The sequence below is a fragment of the Zalophus californianus genome, chromosome 16 (genome assembly GCF_009762305.2).
Source record: "Zalophus californianus isolate mZalCal1 chromosome 16, mZalCal1.pri.v2, whole genome shotgun sequence".
In the NCBI taxonomy this organism is placed as follows: Eukaryota; Metazoa; Chordata; class Mammalia; order Carnivora; family Otariidae; genus Zalophus; species Zalophus californianus.
Window position 1 is genome coordinate 58804292 of NC_045610.1, and position 25874 is coordinate 58830165.

At 45.4% G+C, this 25874-nt stretch overlaps 1 protein-coding gene across 5 annotated transcripts in view; it reads left to right on the forward strand.

Moving 5' to 3' along the window:
- The window catches only part of TNRC6C (trinucleotide repeat containing adaptor 6C), a 100293-nt gene that overhangs the window by 36422 nt on the left and 37997 nt on the right, over window positions 1–25874 (forward strand). For all 5 annotated transcript variants that reach the window (XM_027625524.2, XM_027625525.2, XM_027625526.2 and 2 more), the window contains exons 4-6: window positions 6607–9210; window positions 21427–21642; window positions 23666–23832. In XM_027625524.2, the coding sequence (XP_027481325.1) occupies window positions 6825–9210; window positions 21427–21642; window positions 23666–23832 (2769 nt within the window). In that variant the 5' untranslated portion in view covers window positions 6607–6824. The remainder of the gene's footprint in view (window positions 1–6606; window positions 9211–21426; window positions 21643–23665; window positions 23833–25874) is intronic.

Genomic DNA, 25874 nt, shown 5'->3' on the forward strand with positions numbered 1-25874 from the left:
GATATTGGGGCATGTTTGTAGAAGTGACTTTTCTTCCTGCCCATACCGCCACATTGGTGTTGATCCTGCTCTGCTATTCTGGAGCTCAAACCCCAGGAAGGAATGAGCATCAGCGGGAGCTTTCTCACTGTGCTGATCATTTCTTGAGAGGATGGACGTACTTGTTAGAAACAGTCCACGCTGTGCTGGCACCGCTGATGCCCTAGATACCCTAGATGGTGGTGGTAATTGTTCTTTATCCTAATGACTGGCGTGTTTTTGAAATTTGATATTTTTAAATTTATGTGAATGAAAAAAACTATCTTTCTCACATGATTATCTCCTTAATTCCAGTGTTAGCCTTTGACCCTTGGCCCTTTGCTGCTTTTATAAAGATCTAAAGGGAGAGAACTACCTGTGAAAGTACAGAATTTAAGTACTTATCAGCATTAGCCTCTCACTACCTCAGAGAGGTTCATAAATTGCTTTTTCTCACAGAATGTTACGTTGCTCCGAATGTAAAGCTCTAGGTTTATTTATTTTTCTCCTAAGCAAAAACATTGCCCTATATTTTATCATCTCATAGTGTCCAAAATTAAGTGTTTTGGGGGCACCTGAGTGGTTCAGTCTGTTAAGTGTCCGACTCTTGGTTTTGGCTCAGGTTATGATCTCGGGGTCCTGGGACTGAGCCCTGTGTGTCAGGCTCTGCGCTCAATGGGGAGTCTGCTTGAGATTCTCTCTCTCTCCATCTGCCCCTCCCCCCAGTCAATCAATCAATCTAAAAAAATAAATGTTTTGAAAAATCAAATGTTTTGGCTTGTTTTTGTATTCATATTTCTTATTTACAGTTTCAGATTTTGATTGTAAATGTTTATAGAAAATGCCAAAACATAATCATCTGAGTAGCAGGGTGGCATATGTTGGAATTGCCCTACAATATCTATTGAAAAGTCATTGGGTTTTATGGTTTTTTACTTCCAGACAATGTAGTTCTTTGTTTTTGTTCATTTCAAACAGAATAAATTAAACAATTTGATTATGAAAATATCTTTGCTTTACATGTGAAAAGAAGCTCAACATTACTAATTATTAAGGAGATGCGAATCCAAATCCCAGTGAGATACCACTTGACAGCCATCAGGGTGGCTGCTATTCAAACAGAAGTTAACAGGTGTGGTCAAGGGTGTGGAGCAAACGGAGCCCTTGTATCCTGCTGGTAGGAGTGTTTACCATGGTGCAGCCACTGTGGAAGACAGTATGGCAGTTCCTCAAAAAGTTAAACCTAGATTGATGATCTGGCTGTATGATCCGGCTGTACCACTTCTGGGGATGCACCCAAAAGAATTGAAAGCAGGGACTGGAACAGACACTTGTATGCTCCTGTTTATAGCAGCATTATTCACAACAGCCAAAAGGTGAAGCAGCCCACATTGTCCGTGGATGGACGAGTGGGTAAACACAGTGTGGCGTATGCATACAGTGGAGTATTATTCAGCCTTAAAAAGGAGGAAGGAGGTTCTGACACCTGCTGCAATGTGGATGGACCTTGAGAACATGATGCTGAGAGAAATAAGCCAGACAGAAAAGGACAAGTACTGTACAATTCTGTTTATAGGAAGTACATGGAATAGTCAGGGTCACAGTGGTTACCAGAGCCTGGGGGGAGGGTCGAGAGAACTTCTTGTGTGTAGGTTACGCTTTCAGGTTGGGATGTTGGATAGTGCTCATGCTTGTACAGCATGAATGTACTTAAGCCACTGAATTGTGTACTCAAAAAGGGCTAAGATGGGAAATATGTTATTTTACCACAATAAAAAGAAATCTTTACTTTGATACTGGGGTTGAGACTGAACATGCCAGCTATGTGGCTCGGCACTTTCATGTGTGATTCTCCTGTTACCGTGGAGAGTATGGCAGCTCTAGAAATCATCCGGTTTGCAGCTGAGAACCGGAGGGATTATGTAGTCCTTGTGGAGTGGAGATGGGACGTGGCTTGTTCAGATAGTGAGCGCCTTTAGCTGGCACTCAGCTTGGGTTCTATACGTACATTCCTTGGTTGGTCCGGGAAAGCTGTACTGGTTGGCTATCATGCAGCGGGCACGATGGCTGTAAAACTGCGCTCCAGGACTCACCTTCAGAATCAGACCTCATTCAGTGCCAGACTGGTGGTGCAATCACACCGAGTCTCCTTGCATGCGTAAAGTTCGCACAGATTTCTAACACTACAGGTTTGACCGCTTCTCTTTGTTACATCCCTGTGGCTAGTAGCACTAGGTCCCTAGTAGCCTGGGTCCCTTTTGGATTTCCATTTATGTCACTTCGTTTGATATCACAATTAAGCATTTAATTTTTTTCAATTTTTCTGATCTATTTTTAAAATAGAAGAAAGTGTACAAAAAATAATAGAACTATCCACAGTACAGATGTAACATAATCTTTTGCTGTATTTGCTTCAGTTCTCTATTTCAGAAATGATACAGACGTTGCTCAGTCGCATTTTCCTCTCCTCTGAAAGGAATCACAGTCCTCTTGTTTCCGTGTACAATGACCTCTCTCGGTGTTCACGTGTGTTTCTTGATTACTGATGAGATCGGTTATTATTTCACGTGGTGGCGGCTGTCGAGGGCCTCCTCTTCTCTGCATTGTCTCTTCCTGTCGTTTTCCCGCCTTTGTTGGGTTGTTGGTCTTTTTCTTAACTGAGTTTTAAGGATTCTTCATTCTTTATTCTGTTATCTCTTCCTGTCCGTGGCTTATTTTTTTAGCTTCCTTTATATGATATCTGCTGTCATACAGTTGTTTTAAATATTAACAGAGACAAAGTTATCAACTCTTTAGGAAGATGAGTGTCCCAGGTCATAGAGATGGCCTCCTGTATTTCCTTATTGAGCTTTAAGAAGTTTTGCTTTTTGTAACTAGGTCTTTAATCCATCTAGAGCTGATTTTTCTATATGATAGGAGGCAGGGATCTTATTTTGTCCATATGGCTAGCCACATGTCCCAACAGCATTATTAGCTGGTGCTTCCTTTCTCCACTGGCTTACGATGCTATCCTTTTATCCAAGGATGCAAACACATTTTTCAAACCTGACGTATAACTGAGTATGAGTCCAGCAGATTGGAGGCTGAGTGGTAGACACAAGGCATTCCACACAAACCCTCTAGACCATTAAGAGAGAGCTGATTCTTTTGCATTGTGACCTATTATGGAATAGAAAAAAATAATATTATGTATTCAAAAGGTACTCCAGGTATCGGAAGGAGTGCATTGGTAAGCCAGGTTGGTGACCTCCTCCCTCCTGCTGGGTGGGGGGGGGGGGAGTGAGTACTGTCCTGGCCCTGGTATATCCTATCCCTGAGGGAAGCAAGACGGATGGGAGAGTGAACTATGGGAGATTTGCTGATAATAAGCAGTAATCTCTGTTTTTTTTTAACTTGGTCTTATTTTCTGCCTTAAGTGATGATTGGCTCATTTATCTCTTTAAATTAGTTATTACGAAAGCTAGTTTTTATAGCACATGCAAAACCAGTGGGGGAAATTGCCATAAACCAAGGTTGCAGAGTCAGCCCCTAGTGTTTGGCAATAAAAAATTTATTTTCATAGTAATTTAGGTCCTAAAGTTTTCTGTTGCCTGGCTTTGTTTTTCCTTTGTAGTTTCACCTGGAATCACCTACTTCAGATTCACCTAGGGTATAATTAATGTGTTTTAATGCTCTACTTTCCATCCCTGTGACTTATTTCATTCGGACCTCTTAATCCCCTTCCCCGATTTCATCCATCTCCCAGTCCCCCTCCCCTCTGGCGACCACCAGTTTATTCTCTGTATTTATGAGTCTGTTACTGTCTTTGTTTATTTGTTCATTTGCTTTTTAGGTTCCATATGTAAATGGATTCATATGTTAACTGTCTTTTGAAATCTGTCTCTGATTCATTTAGCTGACTTAGTTCATTTAGTGTAAGACCCTCTAGGTCCATCCATGTTTCTAGGGATGGCAAGATCCCATCCTTTCTTCCTTTTTTTTTTCTTTTTTAAGATTTTATTTATTTATTTGTGAGAGGGAGAGAGAGATCATGAGCAGGGGGAGGGGCAGAGGGAGAAGCAGACTCCCCGCTAAGCAGGGATCCCAATGTGGGGCTCAATCCCAGCATCCTGGGATCATGACCTGAGCCGAGGGCAGATGCTTAACCGACTGAGCCACCCAGGTGCCCCAAGAGCTCAATCCTTTCTTATGGCTGAGTAATATTCCATTATGTATGTATGTGTGTGTATATATACCACATCTTTATCCATTCATCTATTGCTGGACACTTGGATTGCTTATATATTTTAGCTATCATGAATAATGCTGTAGTAAACATAGCAGTTCATCTGCATTTGAATTAGTGTTTTTGTTTTCTTAGGGTAAATACCTAGAAGTAGAATTATTGGATTATGTGGTACTTCTATTTTTAGTTTTTTGAGGAGCCTCCGAACTGTTTTCTGGAGTGGCTGCACCAGTTTGCATTCTGACCCAACAGTGTATGTGGATTTCCTTTTCTCCACATCCTCATCAACATTTGTTGCTTCTTGTCTTTTTGATTGGTATAAGGTGATGTCTCATTGTGGTTTTGACTTGCATTTCCCTGATGATAAGCGATGTTGAGTATCTTTCCATGTATCTGTTGGCTACCTGTGTGTCTTCTTTGGAAAAATGTCTGTTCAGGTCCTCTGCCCGTGTTTTTTTCCATAGATTTTACTTAATTATTTTATTTGAGAGAGAGAGAGACCATGATGGGGAGGGGCAGAAGGAGAGGAAGAGCGAGAATCTCAAGCAGACTCCACGCTGAGCACGAGCCTGACGCAGGACTTGATCTCACAACCCTGAGATCATGACCTGAGCTGAAACCAAGAGTCGATGCTTAATTGACTGAGCCACCCAGGCGCCCCTCCTCTGCACATTTTTAATCAGATTATTTGGATTTCTTGGTGTTGAGTTGTACCAGTTCTGCATATATTTTAAATATTAACCCCTTGTCATATATGTCATTTGCAAATATTTTCTCTCATTCGGTAGCTTGCCTTTTCGTCTTACTGGTGGTTTCCTTTGCTGCGCACCAAGAGCAAAATTCTGAATTCGTTACATCCCTTTTAAAGCAGACAGCAAAGCCTTTTTTTTTTTTTAAAGGTTGAAGTTGTCTCTAGGATGTTCTTTGTCGCGATAGTGATCATCCTTTACACACTTCCCTTGTTTTTCTTTTAGCTCCATTAAACTTTAAAAGAGGTTTTCTGTGGGAAACCCAGTTTTACTTCCCAGGAGTAAAATTTTTCTTGTTAAAATTTTGAAGAAAACATAATGAAGAAAAGGTTCTAAAAGAGAAGAAATATTTTATTGCAGTTATCTATACATGATACTGTTTGAAGAAACCATCAGGGATCTCCTAGGTTGTGTGAGTTTGTTGTATGCACAGGTTAAATTAATTTTTTTATATTACTTTTATTTAGTTTTAAATGACCCATACTTTAGATAGAGTCTGCTGGAAAATTCATTGGAGTATAAGTTGGATTGCAATGTTAAAAAATAGTCAAATAACTAGAAATCCTAGGAAATAAAATGCCGATGGCAAATACTGGATTCTTTAAAAGGATCATAAGGGTGAAACGAGATGAATGCTAGAATGGAAGATAGCGCAACACGTTATCCTGGGGTCCCCAGTGCAAAGACTGTGATTCAAGGAGATGGAGGGCAAGGGGAGAAAGTCCTCAGAGAGTTCTTATTTGTGTTTAATAATGGCACACCGTAATTGCTGGTGATAACAGATAAGTAATATAAATGTAATGAACTGTTTCTAACCCTCCATACCCCCGATAACATAAGATAGCATTTTCTTTTTTTTTTAAAGATTTTATTTATTTATTTGAGAGAGAGAATGAGATAGAGCATGAGAGGGGGGAGGGTCAGAGGGAGAAGCAGACTCCCCGCTGAGCAGGGAGCCCGATGTGGGACTCGATCCAGGGACTCCAGGATCATGACCTGAGCCGAAGGCAGTCGCTTCACCAACTGAGCCACCCAGGCGCCCCAAGATAGCATTTTCTAATGCCTCTTCTGTCTCTCCCTCTGTCCCTCACCCCCAAAATACTGGTTCTGTTATATGGTTCTGCACTGTATTTACAGTTGTTTCCTACTGAGTGAGCTGTGTAGCCTCTGTATTGTACCGTGGTTCCAGTTGGAGGTCTTGAAGAGAACTACGGACTGTATTCAAGAAGCCACGTGAACGTGTTGTCTCCACAGTCCGAGTGTGTTCAGGTGTGGCGTGGTCGCATCAGTGTCCCACCTGCTGCGTTCCTATCACACAGCTTCCTCTCTGGCCGGTGCTGTCAGAGACACTTATGCGCTCCGTGAGTCTCCACAAGAGAGATAATGGTGTGGGGTAGTGGTGAGGATTCATATCATTTTAAGAAACGTTGGCTCATTTTAGAAACATTGGAACTTATTATGAAGACAGGTAACTTTTTTCTAAAGTCATTTTTTAGCATTTGTCTTTCAACGTTGAAACTGGAAATAAGGAGCTTCCCCCAAAGACTAGTTCACAGTGGATTCATTGACAGATGAGAGGAAGCTCTAATTCTGAATGTGTTTCATGTTTTTCAGATCTCAGTCACGGTGGATTGGCAGATCACTATGAAAGTTCCCACTGGGGACAGCAGCCCACGTACAGAGGTGAAACCAGCAGCAGCTGGGATAAAGTGATAATAGACAGGACTGACAAGGAGGCGTGGCCTTCCATCACAGGAGCAGAGACTGAATCTGCCTCAGAATGTACTACAGACACTGACTCTGCCTCCAACTGTGGCTCAGAGAACAGTAGCATGGCTACGGGGAGTGCCCAGGGCACCTTCACTGGACATACCAAGAAGACAAATGGCAATAATGGCACCAACGGTGCGCTCGTCCAAAGCCCTTCTAATCAGAGTGCCCTTGGAGCAGGGGGCGCCAACGGTAATGGAAATGGAGCCAGAGTGTGGGGCGTAGCCACAGGCTCCAGCTCCGGCCCAGCTCACTGCTCCCTCAGCGGTGGGGATGGAAAAATGGACAACATGATCGGAGATGGGAGAAGTCAGAATTGCTGGGGGGCTTCCAACTCCAACACTGGCATTAATCTTAACCTTAATCCTAATGCCAACCCAGCTGCCTGGCCTGTACTTGGACATGAAGGAACTGTGGCCACAGGCAACCCTTCCAGTATTTGCAGTCCGGTCAGTGCCATAGGTCAAAATACGGGCAACCAGAACGGGAACCCAACAGGCACTTTAGGTGCTTGGGGAAACTTGCTGCCGCAAGAGAGCACAGAACCACAAACGTCCACTTCTCAGAATGTGTCTTTCAGCGTACAACCTCAGAACCTTAACACTGATGGACCAAATAACACTAACCCCATGAACTCTTCACCAAACCCTGTCAATGCAATGCAGACAAACGGACTGCCAAACTGGGGCATGGCTGTCGGTATGGGGGCCATCATCCCGCCCCACCTGCAGGGCCTTCCTGGTGCTAACGGATCATCAGTTTCTCAAGTCAGTGGGAGCGGTGGTGAAGGAATCAGCAGTTCTGTGTGGGGACTGTCCCCAGGTAACCCTGCCACAGGAAGTAGCAATTCTGGGTTCAGTCAGGGGAATGGAGACACTGTGAACTCAGCGTTGAGTGTTAAGCAGAATGGATCCAGCAGTGCTGTGCAGAAGGAAGGAAGTGGAGGAAGCGCCTGGGACTCCGGCCCTCCTGCTGGTCCTGGACTCCTCGCCTGGGGACGAGGCAGTGGCAACAACAGCAGCGTCAGTCATATCCATTCGGGGGCTTGGGGCCACCCCAGCCGGAGCACCTCTAACGGTGTGAATGGGGAATGGGGCAAGCCCCCAAACCAGCATTCCAACAGTGACATCAATGGGAAAGGATCAGCAGGGTGGGACAGTCCGAGCGTTAGCAGCCAGAATCCTGCCATGCAGCCTGGCAGTGAACACATGAACTCTTGGGCCAAAGCTGCGTCTTCTGGAACGACAGCGAGTGAAGGAAGTAGCGACGGTTCTGGCAGTCACAATGAAGGAAGCTCCGGGAGGGAAGGTGCAGAAGGCCGAAGGCGAGATAAAGGGGTGATAGACCAAGGGCACATCCAATTGCCAAGGAACGATCTTGACCCAAGAGTTCTGTCTAATACTGGCTGGGGACAGACTCCAGTAAAGCAAAACACTGCCTGGGAATTTGAAGAGTCCCCTAGGTCTGAGAGAAAAAATGACAATGGGACAGAGGCCTGGGGCTGTGCCGCTACTCAGCCTTCAAACTCAGGGGGGAAGAGTGATGGGTCCATCGTGAACAGTACAAATACCTCTTCAGTGTCCGGGTGGGCCAGCGCACCGCCGGCTGCTGGGTCAGCAAACACAGGCTGGGGAGACAGCAGCAACAAAGCGCCAAATGGCCCAGGGGTTTGGGGGGACTCGATAAGCTCTACTGCTGTTAATAATGCTGCTGCTGCCGCCAAGAGTGGCCATGCTTGGAGTGGGACCGTAAATCAGGAGGACAAGTCGCCTACCTGGGGGGAGCCTCAGAAACCCAAATCTCAAAACTGGGGAGACGGACAAAAATCCAATCCAGCCTGGAATGCAGGAGGGGGAGATTGGGCCGATTCGTCTTCTGTCCTCGGACACTTGGGGGATGGGAAAAAAAATGGCTCTGGATGGGATGCTGACAGTAATCGGTCAGGGTCTGGTTGGAATGATACTACCAGGTCTGGGACCAGTGGCTGGGGTAATGGCACAAATGCAAAGGTGAATGCAGGGACAAACTGGGGAGAGTCTTTAAAACCTGGCCCCCAACAGAACTGGGCGGGCAAACCCCAAGACAACAATGTGAGTAACTGGGGAGGAGCCGCTTCCGTTAAACAGACAGGAACTGGGTGGATCGGGGGGCCAGTCCCTGTCAAACAAAAGGACAGCAGTGAGGCCACGGGCTGGGAGGAACCTTCTCCACCATCCATTCGACGCAAAATGGAAATTGATGATGGTACCTCAGCTTGGGGTGACCCAAGCAACTACAACAATAAAACTGTAAACATGTGGGATAGAAACAACCCAGGCATGCAGAGCAGTACCACGGCCGCCGCCGCCGCCGCCGCCGCCGCCACGAGCAGCAGCTCGGACGTGGTCGAGACGCCCCCGCCGCACCAGGCCGGCGCCCAGCTGAGTCGGTCGCCGCTGCTCGGTCCAGGTATGGAGGGCACTTGAGGTAACTTTAGAAGTTAAAATCATTTATTCTCGTGACATACATATACACACTCTGATGGTGTTTCCATATAGCAAAGGACACTAATTCAAGTGTCCTTCACCTTGTGGCGTTGTACTTAAATCCTATCGCCAGAGAATAAGGAAAGTAGGATTCTCTGATAGCTTTCTACCCAGGAAGGAAAGATTTTTGACACTTTCAGTTTAAGGAGAGGAGAGAAGAAATAGATCCCCCGCAGGAAAGATGGGGGACCGTTGTGTTAGCTGGCCTTTCCTTAGAAAAGTTTCCATTTCCTTATGGGATGAGCCAGTGGTCCTCAAGCCCGGCCTCGGTTAGAGGTGCTTGGGAGCCCGGGGGCTGGGGGACCAATTGCCAAGATCTCTGGTGTCATCGGCCTGCAGGGTAGTCCGTGCACGGGTGGCTGCCGAGCTCCACAGCATTCCTGATGTGTGGTTGGTGCTGAAATGGAATCGTCCATGTAGTGGCATTCTACAATACGAGTCGTGTTGTGATTCCAGCTGGAAGAAAAATTGTAAAATTAGACTAAAACTTGGGTTTTGAGTTCCTGCTTTGTGCAAGGCACTCTGCTGGACACTGTGGCGGCCAAGAGTCTTCCCGGACCGGACCAGAACCTTCCCACAGGGGTCATGAATTGTGACGAAATACACACGTGGCGCACCCCAGCTGGGCTGTGTAGCGGGAGCTGACAGCAGCCCCACTTTCTAACTAGGGTTTCGGCTCTTGGCGCGCGCTCTCGCTGTGCTCCAGGTGCAGAGTCGGCCTGAGCGGTGAGAACTGGGCTCCCCAAATCGCAGAGCCCCTGGGTGCAGAGGGACCAGAGGGAGAATCCAGTCCAAGTCAGGGCATCACACTTAGGGCCTTCCTCCCCCTTCTGCATTGTCCCCATGCAGCTAGAGGCCTCTGCAGCAAGGCCCACAGCCCGTGCCAGGGAGGCCGCCTCCCACCCAGCGCCCTTCCAATTCTGGCTGTCCTGTCTTCTTAGACTGAGCCTCCGTCAGCCTCCCTTCGGTTTCTGTAATTGCTCGTGTACCGTTGCCCTCTGGGACTCTACAAAGCAAGGCTGAGCTTCTTGTCCCATCTACCCATTCTCCAGGAAATACTCCTGGGTCCTTACCACTGTTCCTCATAGTCCTGGTTTTAAATCCTTTCTGTTGTCATCTAGAAAAGCTGTAGCTTGTTGAGGGTCTTTGTGCCCAGAACTATTGTCACTGGTTTACAAGTATGGTTTTAACAAGTGCAGAATTTGTTGAGACTGTAAGTTCCCTCACTCCTAAAAATCCGACTCCTGGTGATGAAGTCTAAGTTTCACTTAGCCCTTTTGAGTCACGTCACACTATTTGTCTTAAATTCAGTTTAGAATCTGAAGTTTTTCTTTTCGTTAAGAAAACTATAAAGCCCCTTCCTCACTCAGGATTATTTGTGTGCATTTGGTCGCTTCGTCCCAAGTGTAGAACTTGGGCCCTGGTAAAAGATTTGGATTCCAGTCCCCCAACCTGTTAAGATCTTTCTCTACCCTGATTGTGTAATCAGCATATTAGTTACTCCTTCCAGTTTTCTGCCATCCATAAATTTTCGTAAACATGCCCTAAAGACAAGACTAAGGATAGAGTCCTTTCTCCATGGTCACTCACTCAGTCACCTTACATATGGAACCAAATTTGCATCCCAAATCCAACCTACAAGGGAGTCTGGCGAGTGACGTGTTTTAGCTGTGGGCATCTAATACAGGAAGGCTCATAGAAGGCAGTAGAATGGATGCTGAGTGCTTGTTGCCTCTGTCATGCACTGAGATGTGGGTTAAAAAAAGATCGTTCTCACCATCAAACATCATTCAAACAGATATGAATAAAGAACCATTGGTGCACCCCCACTCCCCGGTGCCAGAACTCTGTCGGGAACCCAGTTGGTTACTTCCAGAAACCCGGCTGGTTACTTCCATTCCCCTGGCTCCTACCTCCCAACCTCCTCAATCCAGGAATTCTGATCACCCAGCAGAGCCTCATAGTTAGTAAGGTTTAGTAAGTAACTACAGGGCTCTTGCACCCATCTACGTTAATGCTTCTAGAACTGACTGGTACCTTCATCCTTTTATCTGGTATATACTCGTTCGAAATAAATCACTGAACACTCTTATGTGCCAGGCATAGCACACAGAGGCTCAGGATATGATAGCGTGGAGGACAGGAGCTCTGCCCTCTTTAAACCTCCATGTGGACAGAAAGACAAGTACCTGGACAAAAAGAAGTTCAGAGGAGGATCAGTGGTTGGGATGAGTGTTAGGGTGATAGGAAGGCCTTGCAGAGAGGAGCTAGAGATCGGGAAAGGCCTTTAAGGCCTTTTAGGCCTTTGAAAGAGCTGGATTGTATCCAGAGGACTGAGAGGCTGGTGAGGAGTTTTTGTGCTTTTGGTTTTTTGTTTTTTAGATTGATTTATTTGAGAGGGAGAGTGTGTGCGTGAGCAGTGGGGAGAGAGGCAGGGGGAGAGGGAAAGAGAGTCTTAGACTCTGCACAGAGCCTGACACGGAGCTCGATCTTTTTTTTTTTAAGATTTTATTTATTTATTCATGAGACAGAGAGAGAGAGGCAGGCTTCCCACAGAGCAGGGAGCCCGATGCGGGACTCAATCCCAGGACCCCGGGATCATGACCCGAGCCAAAGGCAGATGCTTAACCGACCGAGCCACCCAGGCGCTCCACAGAGCTCGATCTTAAGACCCTGAGATCACGACCCGAGCTAAAACCAAGAGTCACATGCTTAACCGACTGAGTCACCCAGGCACCCCCGGGGAGGAGTTTTAAACAGAGATTGAATGATCAGACTGACTTGTAGAATCATTCCAACCATAAAATTAAGAAAGGGTCAGTGGGAAGCAAAGCTGGAGAGGAGGATCCAGGTTCAGCCAATGTTTTGACTGTGATGGTGGCCCTGGGTTGGGACAGTGGTGGACCGTGGACACAGAGGTGGCAGCAAGGCTGGGAAACTGGGTGTGGAAGCAAAGAAAAGTGAGCGGAGAGGGTTCAGTGCTGGGGAGAGTGGGCCCACGAGCCGGTCACTCGCTGACTTCCCCAGGAGTACAGCAGGGGGCACCTGTCCCGTGGAGGTGGAGCAAAGGTGGATGTAGAAGCCAGCCCCAGCCAGAGCTGAGGCTGGAGGTGCAGCTGTGGGAGAACAGCGGGGAGTGGAGGGTTAGGTCAGGAGTAGAGACGTTGTTTACGACAGTAGAGTTTGGAGCCTGTTCAAAGACTGCTGGAGGGGCACCTAGGCGGCTCAGTCGATTGAGAGTCTAACTCTTGGTTTCAGCTTGGGCCATGATCTCAGGGTCGTGAGCTCGAGCTCTACATCAGGCTCCCTGCTCAGTGTGAAGTCTGCCCTTCCCCCACTGCCCTCTGTGCGCGCTTGCGCTCTCTCTCTCTCTCTCACGAAGAAAAAAAAAAAGACTGCTAGAAAGGAGCCAATTGAGAGGGAGAATGGATGCAAAGGGAAGGGATCCCTGCATCTAGCCGAGAGGAGCTCTCTCCCCAATTTGTAGAGGAGGCCAGGGTGTCTGTGGCCAGAGGGTGACAGGCACCCGCTGGGGTTCTTTTTCTCCGAGTGTCAAGGACGCCAGTCTCCAGTACAGAGGGGCCGGGGTAGGAGCAGAGGCGAAGTTTGCAATAGCCACATACAAAATGGAGCAGAGGGCTTACCAGGGGCCCCTGAAGGGCTGCTGGACAGTGTTCAGGATCCAGATGTCACCGTTGCACAGGAAATGAACATTCATTTATCCAGCATGTGTTTATTAGGACCCACTATGTGCCAGGCAGCATTCTGGTTTGGGGGACAGCAGGGAACAGAGGAGGCAGAAGCCCTGTCCTGGGTGGGGGTGCAATCCAGCAAGGGGGGGCCAAGGCTTCGTGGGTCAGCAGGCATGTATGCAGTGTGTCTGGTGATGAGGGTGCTGCGGAGAAGGAAGCTGGGCAGGGGCGTCGGGGGCAGAGATGGTCATCTTGTGTAGGGCAGCCGGAGCATGTGAGTAGCTGTTTGGTCTTCACTGTGAGCATTGAGCAGCTAGAGCAAAAGGAGGGCTGTCCTCCCTTTTGAGTTCAGTGCAAATACCACTGCCCTCCAAAGCCTGCCCTGGTCTATCCGCTGGACATGACCCTTCCAGCCTCCTCAGATTCCTTGGCGATTAATTCACTTTTACCTCTCTGAGCCACCATGTCCGGAATACGTTATGGAGCTCAGGACTCTTGCAGCCTCTATATACACTTCTCTGTCCCTAAACCAAAGGTCAGAAACCTGGTGGTCTATGGACTGCACCATATCCCACAAATGTGCCTCATTGGCCCACATTTTTCTTTTTCTTTTTTTTTTAAGATTTTATTTATTTATTTGAGAGGGAATGAGATAGAGAGCATGAGAGGGGAGAGGGTCAGAGGGAGAAGCAAGACTCCCTGCTGAGCAGGGAGCCCGATGCGGGACTCGATCCTGGGACTCCAGGATCATGACCTGAGCCGAAGGCAGGCGCTTAACCAACTGAGCCACCTAGGCGCCCTGGCCCACATTTTTCATGTCAGTCAACATTTTTAATGAAAATGTTTTATGTAAAATTCCAGATTCCTGGCTTCCTTTGGAAACCGGGAAGGTCTGACGCATTGGATTTGGATGGCAGCAGTCAACTGGAGTGGCGTGTGCTTTCTAGTCTGCCACAGTCCTGCCACTGAGGTCAGATCAGCAGCTGCGGGTCATACCAGGCTTGTGTTCTTGTTCTTTTCACATGGGCCTGTGTGCATGACTTGGCTGGCTCCCTGGAGTATTTGAATTTGTGACTCCTGTTTTTTACTAATACATGACTAATATTTCTAAGCACTTTAAAATTTTATAAAGTGCTTGAGGGAATGAGAGGAAGCAAGAAGGAAGAAAGGTAATTGATGCCAAAAACGAAGAGATAAGGACACTGAGACATGGCACCGTCTAGTGGGAGGGATGGTAACATAGAACTTAGTGGTTTGATTAACATTGCAGTAAAGGTATGTACAAGGCACTCTGAGGAGAATCAATGGTTAAAAATAGCCATTATGTCCCACCTACCCAAGACTGTCTTCTGGAAATCCTCACGCCCAGTGCTGTTCCTCATAGGTCATAGTTTGAGCCCCTCATGCTGCTCGTAGTCTTCTGGAAAAGTTCCAGCCGAAACGTGCTCTCTTGTGCACTGGGGTCCCGGTGATGAATGTGGCCTGACAGTGCTTGGTGACCACACGCGGTGTATCTTCACACATCTTCTCGTGTAATCCTTACGCCCCTGGGCGTCCGCGTACAGAGGTCAAGTGGCTCACAGAGGGTGCACACATGGCAAGGTCTCAGATGTGTGATATATACCTTGCCCGCTGCCATCTCTGCCATCTTACAGCCGTAACACCCCACTAAGATTGGAACCATGTCGCGTTACTGATTTTTTTTCCCTTTGATATGTTACTCTTAGAATCCACTCTTACTGTTTTTTTTTTTTTTAAGATTTTATTTATTTGAGAGAGAGAGAATGAGAGACAGAGAGCATGAGAGGGAGGAGCGTCAGAGGGAGAAGCAGACTCCCTGCTGAGCAGGGAGCCCGATGTGGGACTCGATCCCGGGACTCCAGGATCATGACCTGAGCCGAAGGCAGTCACTTAACCAACTGAGCCACCCAGGCGCCCCACTCTCTTACTGGTTTTTAGTGGACAAAGAATGTGAGCTTTACCCTGGATAAAGGCATTCTTGTTTAGTTAGAAGGGCCAAAACCATTCTCTTTTATATGAAAAATATTTATAGATGATTTTTTAACAAATTACACATCTTATCACCGAGCAGAAAAGAAGGGAAATGTGCTCCATCCAACCATGGCAACTGTTTGTTTTCCTTGCCTTCCCTCCAGCCCTCGGGCCTTACGCATGCATGTGATCTGTGTGATTGGAGCAGTAGTGTGGAAGCAGCTGGGAACTTGGTTTTACAAAACACTTAACAGAGGCAAAAAAGTGAGACAAATGTTTTCCATGGAGTCGGCCCACATGCAAAGACTGCCGAGTTGAGTGTATGGCGCCATAATGATGGGGTCGCTGCCCCATGGCTCCACTCACAGCGGTAGTCCCTTTCCCTCCCAGACACCGAGCAGCCGCACCGAGGCGTGCTTCCTGCCCCACGTCACCTGCGATGTTCATGTCCCAGCCCTGAAGCAGGCACCCTGTGCAGTGAGAACAGAGCTCCTCGCTCTCGGGGGTTACAGGTGTTAGAAGCCTGGCACTTTCCCAACCGGGAGGACTGAGCCGTTCTTTGAGCTGATAGAAGGAGCAGTCACACTGTCAAACCAGCTCCCTCCTAGCAATGGCGGCACGCTGGTTCCTTTCAGTCCTCTCCATTCAGCAGTGCAAACGTCAGCTCATGGCCCTCCTCGTGGGGTTGGGGACATCTGGGCAGCCCGGATTGGTGATGGCAGCAGCAGTCACAGCACCCGCTAGGCTGTGGGTTAGCTCATCGTGGCTTGAAGACTTGCGCAGACTGGTTTTCATAAATCTACTGGGTTTCTGCACTCCCAGCAAAGCCATGCACCCGACTAACTGATCAAGTTTCTGATCTTTGTGAAGTTGTTCTTTTAGAGGTATTCTGCGATTTTGCTATTGGCCTTGCTGGCTTCACACAAATTTGCACTTTTGTCAGAGTTCAGGTGTTAAGTTGTTGATCATCACCACTTAAGAGTGTTGATCTGTGGGGGCACCTGGATGGCTCAGTCGGTTAAGCTTCTGACTCTTCTTCTCAGCAAGGGTCTTGATCTCAGGGTCATGAGTTCGGGCCCCGCATTGGGCTCCATGGGCATGGAGCCTACTTCAAACAAACAAAAAACAGAACTCCTCTCTAAGAGTATGGCTCTCTGTTTTACAAAATATGTTTCTTCAGTTACGTTTTTTTATGTGTGTCTGGTTTTATAGAAGTAAATGCTATAGGACAGTTATTTTTGTCCCATTCCTGTTATATTGATATCAATTCATTTTCTGATAAGCCTGAGGAAAACTGATAGTAATTTAGGAAATGCAGTATAGCTTCATAAACTGGATTATTTGGACCTGCTTCGAACCCATTTGGGAGATGGAGCACGGTAATCTAGAGAAATGTCCCTGTGCCTGTCTTTTGGTCAGAGAGGGTAAGCTGCCTGAGAGGGACTCGTGGGGCTGTTCTTAACATGGGGTGTCAGGTTGTATACGATGTTGCGACACAGTACCTGCTCCTTAACGGTGCCCCGGTGACTTCGTGTGAATGTGGGCCAGACGTGCAGGACCCGCTGACTTGTGGCCTAATGTGGCAAGGAGCTATCAAGTCTTGGAGAACCAGTCTGTTGTTTTGACAGTTACTGGAGATGTGGCCAAAAGTGAGGAAGTGCAAGCATAGCATTTACTTCTGTTTCTGAGGGAATGAAAGTGGATCCTAAAAATACTAATCAGCCTGATTGGTACACTTAGAAATAAATATCCTGACACTTAACAATGGGTTTGCAGACACAGGAGAACACTAAATATTAAATAATACAACTTTTGATGAAAACCAGATCCTCCCTGTAGGCTCTGAAACGAACAGTGAGATTGAGGGAGAACCTCACAGTGAACTCTGTCAGGTTTCACTGAGACGTTGAGACAGATAACTTTGAAAGCGACTGAGGGGTCGGAGAGTAGAGAGCACTACACATACAGTTAATTTAGAGTCACATAGGAAGGCCATTATAGACGAGATCCAAGCTAAACCAGCAGCGTAGTGTGGTCATAAAAATAAAATCCTGCCTGGGGTTGTGTCTTCCAACAATGACCGAAGTGAGAGCATCCCTTTCATAGGCCAGTCGGTACGCTGGGACTGTACTGCTAATGTTGACCTGACTCCAGAATATCGTTTTATCCATTTTACTACCTCTTCTCCCCAGCTTCTCAGGCACTTCTCGCCTTCACTGGGCATTGCAGCAGTGCCAAGGTAATCACTGTGGTCGCCCTGTGCAGTTTAGAGAAAGCTCCAACCAGAGGCAGACTTCACTTTACATTTGGGTACTTAATCCACGGATACTATGTTTGCTCCATCACTTAGTTTTCTGGCACAAATATTATAACCAAAGGCAGAGATTGTGTGAGTTAATTATGGAAGAGGCATAACACCCATCTGATAAACTGAATCCTCTGCCTAGGTTGATAAACCACGGATGTTGTTTCTCCAAGTTTCCTTAAGAGCAGAAGCTGGAGAACGTTGTCCTACCTGCAGGACCTAATGTCCTAGCAGCTCCCCTGCTCCTTTATCATTCTTTGGTACAAAAACGATACCAAAAAATGGATTTACCTGCCGACAGAGTGCATCAGCAAGATGCTGCCAAGAGCTCAACTGTTCTCACACTGCAACTTCAGAAATAGATCTCCCAGACCTCTCCAGCCGGAGTAATTCTATTTTAAGCACCACACAGTAGTTACTAAGAGGAGTCATCTGAGCAGCCTGCTTTTTGTGGATATGGGAATGTGGGGGGCAGGGGGGACTGGTTAGAGTGTTTTTACTTTCCTATGTTTTGGGGGACTTGGTAAGAGGGTCTGGAGCGGAAAGAGAACGAGAGCATCGGAAGTGTCCTGCTGGAGAGGTGGGAGGAGATGGTTATCAGTGCATGTCCTGCGGGTACACACGGAAGTTTTTGCTGTAGGCAAAACCTTCAGTTCAAAATGAATAAATAAGACCATTAAAAATACAGTTTGGCTCCCCCATATATCAATAAGAAAGAGCACATTTAAAATCTCTATTAGTGCCCTCAAATAAAAACTAAGAAAATGTTTTCTTTCCAATACTGACCGTCTGTGATGGGCCCATAAGACAGGCAAAAGCAGCTCTTCTGAGCAGTTGCTGTGTAGTTTGAGGCCACAGGGCCCACTTTTGAAAAAGGACCTTATCTGTAACCCTCCTGTAGAGTCCCCTGAGTTTGGAAGAGAAGCTTCAAATAAACGCTCACGAAACGAGGCATTCTGAAAAGTAGGGTACTTGACCATCTGAGAAAAACTACTCTGTATAAAGCTTCACTAGATAAATACCGCTCTTGATTTCGAATATGAAAAAGTAATTATTGCTACAGAACTGGGAAGTTCTGCTCTGTCCCTCCATAAGCCAGTAGCCAACCAAACATGAAAGCATGATAATAAGTGTACATTAGGCATAAAGGCCATTGGTATGAACAAAATCCCATCCCATTACTATTTAAGTCAGTATGGAAAATGCCAAGCACACAGGCGACACTCAGATGCCTTGTCGATGCAGTGTCAGGCTTTTCTCTTTCCTGCACTCAGTTATGATTGGCCATTGTCTGACCGAATTTTTCCCAGCAAGGACTGCCTGTCACACTTATAAAACTATACAGGTAGCAGACGAACCATGAGAGATGATGGACTCTGAAAAACAAACTGAGGGTTCTAGAGGGGAGGGGGGTAGGGGGATGGGTTAGCCTGGTGATGGGTATTGAGGAGGGCACGTTCTGCGTGGAGCACCGGGTGTTATGAACAAACAATGAATCATGGAACACTGCACCAAAAACTAATGATGTAATATATGGTGATTAACATAACAATAAAAAATTAAAAAAAAACTATACAGGTAGCATCTATGGAACAAACTAGAATTGATTTCTTATTTCACAAAAGAAAGAACTCCATCCATGAATTTGTCTGGAGTGTTTAAGATGGGGATCATGGGTCAGGTGGAGGAGCCTCTTGACATCAGTCCTGGCCTTAGAACTGCTTTGTGTTCATTTTTACACTGATCTTCACGGTGTCTACTTTGGTAGAGGTACTTTGTTTTCTCCGTTCTGATAAATAAAGTGTATTTAAAATTGAATGAAAACTACATATTCTAGTGGCATTTCATTGTTATTTTAGTCCTAGTACAGTATTTGTTCATTTGGAGAAGGGAGACAAGAAATCCTGGACCGACCCCCAGGCCACAGAAACATTTTGTCAAAAGCAGTAGCATTTGAAGGGCCATTTTAAAAATGTTGATATCACTGTTTTAAATGTAAGATAGATTTTTTTTTCTGCCTCATTAAGCCCATCTTTAACAAAAAGCTTACCAAAATTCACGCCAGCAATGAACATTAAACGTTGTAGATTATTTTAATAGTATGTATTTACAGTTATTTTCTGTCTACTGGAAGTATTTGCTTTGAATCAGAATCAGCTGTTGTGCCTCAAGGTTGTAGCATCTCTTCTTCTAAGGCCTTTGGAGTATCCCGCGGTGCATGCGTTCTGATGTGTGCGTGTTCGGCATTATCGGTAAATTACATGCTTGCCAGAGATCAACTTAAAATGGAAATGTTGTTGGGGAAATAGTCTTTGAGACACTACTAGTCCGCTGGCTTCCTGGTGTTGGCGTCACTGAAATAAATTCCTTTCTTGTTTCACCACAAAAAAAAAAAAAAAAAGAAAAAGAAATACTGTTCTCTTGATTTGGGGGTAAAAAATTATTCTTCCATTTGTAAAATTTTGAAACATGCTGCTTGTAGATCATTTGCCTTGTGTATAGACATACTCTGTAGACGTTTCCATTGCTTTAACAGGAATTGAAAACGCTTTATAAAAATCAACTAATTATAATTACCATAGTCTTAATATTTATTCTTAGTTTTGACTTACTTAAATCACTTGTAGTATTGCCTTTCAAAAAGATGGAAGTATAAGGATGACAGATTTTAAGTGAGTATGTTATTTAATTACCTACAATAAATCAGTATTTTTACAGCTGATTGACCATTAGCAACACCTAAGTTATTTTATCTTCTTAAAACATCCATAATTTTTGTCAGCTATGTTAATTTTCCTGATTTAATTTTGTCCCTTAAATTTAGAAAACTACTTTCCCCAGTATACATTATTGTTTTCTGTGTAATTGTAGGGAATATTATAGTTAGCGATTGCTGACAGTAACTGATTAGGGCTAACTTTCCTGTTATTGGCAATGATTTACATAATATATTGCTCAGCATGGAGCTTGTAATTTAAAATTCATAGGTTGCATGGTCTTTTGCCATTAATCAATATTACTGCATTTTATTAGAATAAAGAGCATCAGGGGAGCTGATTCCATACTATTTTTAGTCAGAAAAGTAATAAATTCCGTAATTGATGGTAATATCCATTTTGCAACCAAATTATTTAAAATTTACAGTTAACTGTATTGTATGCTCTCTATTCTTTAGTTAGTATTTAAAATGTTCACATTTCCATCTCTGAGAAACTGTATCCATATGAAAATTACAACTGATGTGAGCTATCAGTTATCCGTAGGGTCGAGTAAGCTTATAGGCAGAAGCAAAGTGAAGTAGGGATTGATTTGGGAAGATGAAGTGTACGTATGTAATGTAAAATGTTTCTCTTGCTGAAGTGTAAAGATACTGGCGAGATGCTTCTTGTTGCCTGGCCCCATGACCTCTCCTGTGCATGTCGAGAGCAATGCCATGACCTTCTGGACCCCAGTGCGCACCCTCGTCAGGTGCCAGCCCCAGGGGTCAGGATGCTCTGGCCACAGCACTGGGCAGATGAGGGAAGGAAGTGTTCCAGGACCCGTGCAGTCCTCCTGCCCGATCCTCTCGTCTTTCCCATCCTGAAGACAAATGCCTCCCCCAGCTCTTTCACAGCTCCCGGGTGCTGCCTGAGAACCGTCTGGAATTCCTGTCACTGCTTTCCTATACATGTTTCATCTGCCCGTCTTCTCGTTGCCTTGCCCAGATCTCTGTCTTTGACGGTCGGTCAAAGATAAGCTAGGATGCTTTTCAGTATATATTTGCAACTTACACATTTTTCTTATAAGAGACTATGTAACGTAAAATTTCTTCTAGGTTACATGTAATACTAGAAGTGTAAAAGCTGCTTCTTAAATATGAGTCTTAAAGTATTCTTTTAAACCCTGTTATGTTGCAGATACTGTGAGTTCAATAGTCTTCAGTGTTTAAGGGGCTCTCGATTTTAAGTGGGTGGCGGTCAGGAGTGAAAACACTGGGAATTTAATAAGCTAAACAAATCCAATTAGATATGATACTGCCTCCTTTCTGCTTTCCCCCAAAGCCATCCTAAAGACAGATCATTTTGAAATTATTTTGAACTCGAAATGCCCATTTCTCCTTCTCCTCTGTTTCACTCCTACTGTGTTCTCTCTCGGTCGGTGCCCTTTGCAGTCTCAGCGGGCTGGGGAGAGATGCCTAATGTCCACTCAAAGGCTGAGAGCTCTTGGGGAGAGCCGTCCTCCCCCTCCGCCCTGGTTGACAACGGAACCGCAGCATGGGGCAAGCCGCCCAGCAGTGGCAGCGGATGGGGGGACCAGCCCGCGGAGCCACCGGTGACATTTGGGAGAGCCAGCGCCCCCACTGCCACCCCAGCCCTGTGCAAACCAGGTAAGCCTGACTCGGTGCTTGAGAAGTGGGTCAGGCTATTTTCTTGAGAGGGATACTTTCTGTTGAATTTTAAGAATTCAAGGTTTAGGACACTTTACTCCTTTTATTTGTACTTTAAGACTAACATATTTGCCGCGTCTGATACAGGGACATAGAGGAGCTCTTAACAGAAGCCCATGCTCTCCTTTTAAAAAAAAAAAAAATTTGTTACCAGAATCCAAACCACACCGTGTGTGAGCCAGATACCGGGAGTAGTGCGCACACCGCAGCAGTGTCCTTGTGCCTGCCCTCCGCTCCTGCCTCCCTGAGCGGCTGGATGAAAGAAAGCATGCCAGTGTTCCTTCCTGAGACCTGCAACAGTACTGCACAGTGCTCGGCCCTTCCTGCCTCACTTGCGTCTTGTGAGCACAGTTCTACTTTGGGTGCTCCAGGCTGATGCTTTTTCTTTTCTTTTTTTCTTTTCCTTTTCCTTTTCCTTTCCTTTCCTTTCCTTCCTTTCCTTTCTTTTTAGAAGAAAAGGAAACAAACATTTGGTTGCATCGTCCTCCCATTCTCTGGAAGTGTAATAAGTACACCTGTGAAACATCCATTCTCACAGATGTCCACATTGCATTCACCGAGTGGAGCTCTGTGACGTATGGGAATTTGACAATGCTATACGTAGGACATTAGCGTGAACCTAAGATTGTGATTTAAGTCTGATAATAAGATCAGTTGTTCACATGGCTGCAAAAGCTTCGTATTGTCTTTGGACAACATTAAATGTCTTAGATCTAAAATGCAACTTTATTCATTTTATATTTTTGCTATTGCATTTTGCATTAGTTTTGTGTTTGTTACTTTGCTAACACTGGATAGTGTGTTCTGTATATCTGCCATTCTGCTGGATTATTTATTCCATTCATACACTTGTTACAAATCTAAAGAATAAGGAGGTACTTAGATTCACATGCCATTTTGAGGGGATATATTTGTTTTTATAATTTGAACTTGGAGGCATTATTATATACGTGTCTGCCTTGAAAAAGCATCATATCTTCATAGTCTTATAGACTCCAGCTAACTGTACTATCACTTAATCTTTGGCCTTTTTCACCTTCTCCCAGGAAGTGAAAATTTGGGGTAACTTTTATATCCAAAATCACTTTATATCTTCAAAAAGTAGAAAAAATAATATCCTGAAATCAAAACTCAGTAGTCAGCTTGTGGCTCCATCTGCCCATGGCCTCAGCTGTCTCCATCCTGTTGTTCTGAGACTATCCCCTGGGAGCTTGTCAGAAACAAGACTATAGGGCCCAACCGCAGATCTGTGTGTTTCTCGTGATCCCCAGGTGACTCTTGGCTGATCACATTGAAGGAGCACTAGTCCGCATACTGCTGCAGGTTTGGATCAAGTGGTAATCAAAAACCACATGGACGGGGCACCTGGGCGGCTCATTTGTTAAGCATCTGCCTTCCAGCTCAGGTCATGATCCCAGGGTCCTGGGATCGAGCCCCGCATCGGGTTCCCTGCTCTTCGGGAAGCCTGCTTCTCCCTCTCCCACTCCCCCTGCTTGTGTTCCCTCTCTCTCTCTCTCTCTCTCTCTCTCTCTCTCTCTTTCTCTCTGTCAAATAAATAAATCTTAAAAAAAAAACAAAACACATGGAAGACAGTGGTATTTTTTAGGACTCTGCATTTTACTGGCCATTTCATACCATGCAGACATTGCCACCTTCTCCTATAGCCCCCGGGATTTATTGTTAGAAAGTCCACGCTTCAAAATCACCTCTAGCTGGTTAAGGGAGTTTGTAACAGCACAGACGACAAACAGCTGGAGTTTGAAGAAAAAAATATATACACATTTGCATATGTATTCTGTAACTAGCTCAAGAAATTCAATTCTTAGGTCTTGGGGAAACGAAGTAGTAAAAAGGTAGATTACAGTACACCCCTTTTGTCCCACCTTCCCCTAAATGATGTTATAATACAGCATCTGCTTTAGGAAAGGTGAGTTTGGTAAGTTCATGTTTGCTCTCTTTCTAGCTTCAAAATCTATGCAAGAAGGCTGGGGCAGTGGTGGGGACGACATGAACCTTGGCACCAGTCAGTGGGAAGATGAAGAAGGGGGCATGTGGAATAATGCTGCTTCCCAAGAAAGCACCTCCTCCTGCAGTTCCTGGGGGAACGCCCCCAAAAAAGGACTCCCAAAGGTGTGTGCAACACTAAAGAAAGGAAACTTTAAAAATCAGTGGTACTTAAAAACACATTCAGGGTAGAGGTTGTATCTCCAGTTAATGATGACTGGTAGACCAGGAGTTTTTTTGAGTGCTGTGGGTACTTCTGGAAGACCCTGAGATTTTGTCAAGGGTCTCGCCTGAGTGAAGGCTGGAGTTTTCCAGAGACTACCTGGCATTACTGTCACAGCAAAGCAAAGGCAGAGACAGACATGAGAATCCAGCTGCTTCTAAGAAGCCAGACAGTAAAGAGATTTGCAAGCATGTACAACAGTGCCACTCTTCTCACTAAAAGTTCTTGTTTTAGAAAATATAATTTTCCATTAAAAAAAATGTTATTGGTGTTAACACAGAATGGGTTTATTATTGTAATTTTTAAACAAATTAAAGTATTTTTAAATTTATCAGTTTTAATTTCTGCTACAGTAAATATTGATAAATTCAATCCATATAACCAGAATTTCTTTAGAATCCTCAATCTTTAAGAGAGGGTAATGTGGTTGGTCCTCAGACCGTTAAGTCTGAAACTCCTGAGGTAGACCATTAAGTCGTCTTGTAGCAAACAGGCGGCCACCTGGAAAAATTGAGATCCACCACTCATATATGCACCAAGATAAAATCCAAGTAGATCACAAATTTAAGTATGATAAATAAAAATATAAAATGGGAAAGAATTTGAGAAACAGTCTTGAAGTGGGACCAAAATCTAACAGCCATCAAATGAAAGACTTACAAATCAGTAGATAGACATAAAAACTGTGCATGACAGAAAATACCAAAAGTCAAAAGACAAATAACAAGCTGGAAAAAAAAATTTGTATGCTAGCATGGAGAGAGCTGATCTCCCGAATATATAAAGAAAGGTCCTAGAAACTGATTTTTTAAAAAATCAGTTAGTAACCCACTAGGAAAAGGTACAAAGAATATAAATAGATGGTCCCTGGAAAAGGAATGCAGACAGCTCTTACACATATGAAAGGGTGTTCAGCCTGTTTTCTTACGGAAAGAGGGTTCAATTTAAAACAACACTGCGAGGGGCGCCTGGGTGGCTCAGTCGGTTCAGTGTCTGACTCTTGATTTCGGTTTCAGGTCACGATGTCAGGGTCATAGGATCCAGCCCCATGTCGGGCTCTGCGCTCAGTGCGGAGTCTGCTTGTCCCTCTCCCTCTGCTGTTCTCCCCTCCCCCCACGCTCTCTCTCAAACAATTCTTTTTTTCTTTTTTTAAGGTTTTATTTACTTATTTGTGAGACAGAGAGAGCACAAGCAGGGGGTGAGGCTGGGGGAGAGGCGGAGGGAGTGGGAGAAGCAGACTCCCTACTGAGCAAGGGAGCCTGATTGGGGACTCGATCCCAGGACTCTAAGATCATGACCTGAGCCGAAGGCAGTCCCAGTAAAATCTTTTTAAAAAACAAATGAAATAACACCGAAGATGCCAGTTTTCATCTCTCAGACCAGCGGAAATCCACACGTCTCACAAACGGGCTGTGTCAACAAAACTGTGAGAAAACCGGCACCCTGGTCTGTTGCTGGTCGGAATGTGAAGCAGCGTAAGCCGCATGGAGGGCAGCTTGGCGCCCTCTGTCCTGGTTGCAGATCTGTCGGCATGTGGGTGCGGCGCTCGCACTTGGCCCAGGCATGGCAGAGGGCATTTGTGTGTCCCTCGCTGTTGGCGCACGTCTGCAGTCAAATAAAACAGTGGTTCAAATGCACATCAGTGGGGTGACGGTTAGATTGTACCGCATCCACACGGGGGAGAGCCAAATAGATCTTTAAACAGAAATTCTATATCTATTCATATGAAAAGACCACCAAAGTATATTGTTAAATGAAAATTTCTGTACAAGGTACAGAAAACTGTGTGTGGTACACACCTCCTCTGGGGGCAGGGCACGTGTGTGAAGGGGGAGTCCCTCCTGGGGAGAGCAAGAGCTAAGCGGATGGAGGAGCGGGTGGGAAGAAGGTGCTTTGGCGTATACCCTTTTTCTACTTTCAGATGCTCTGAAGGTATTATGAAGGT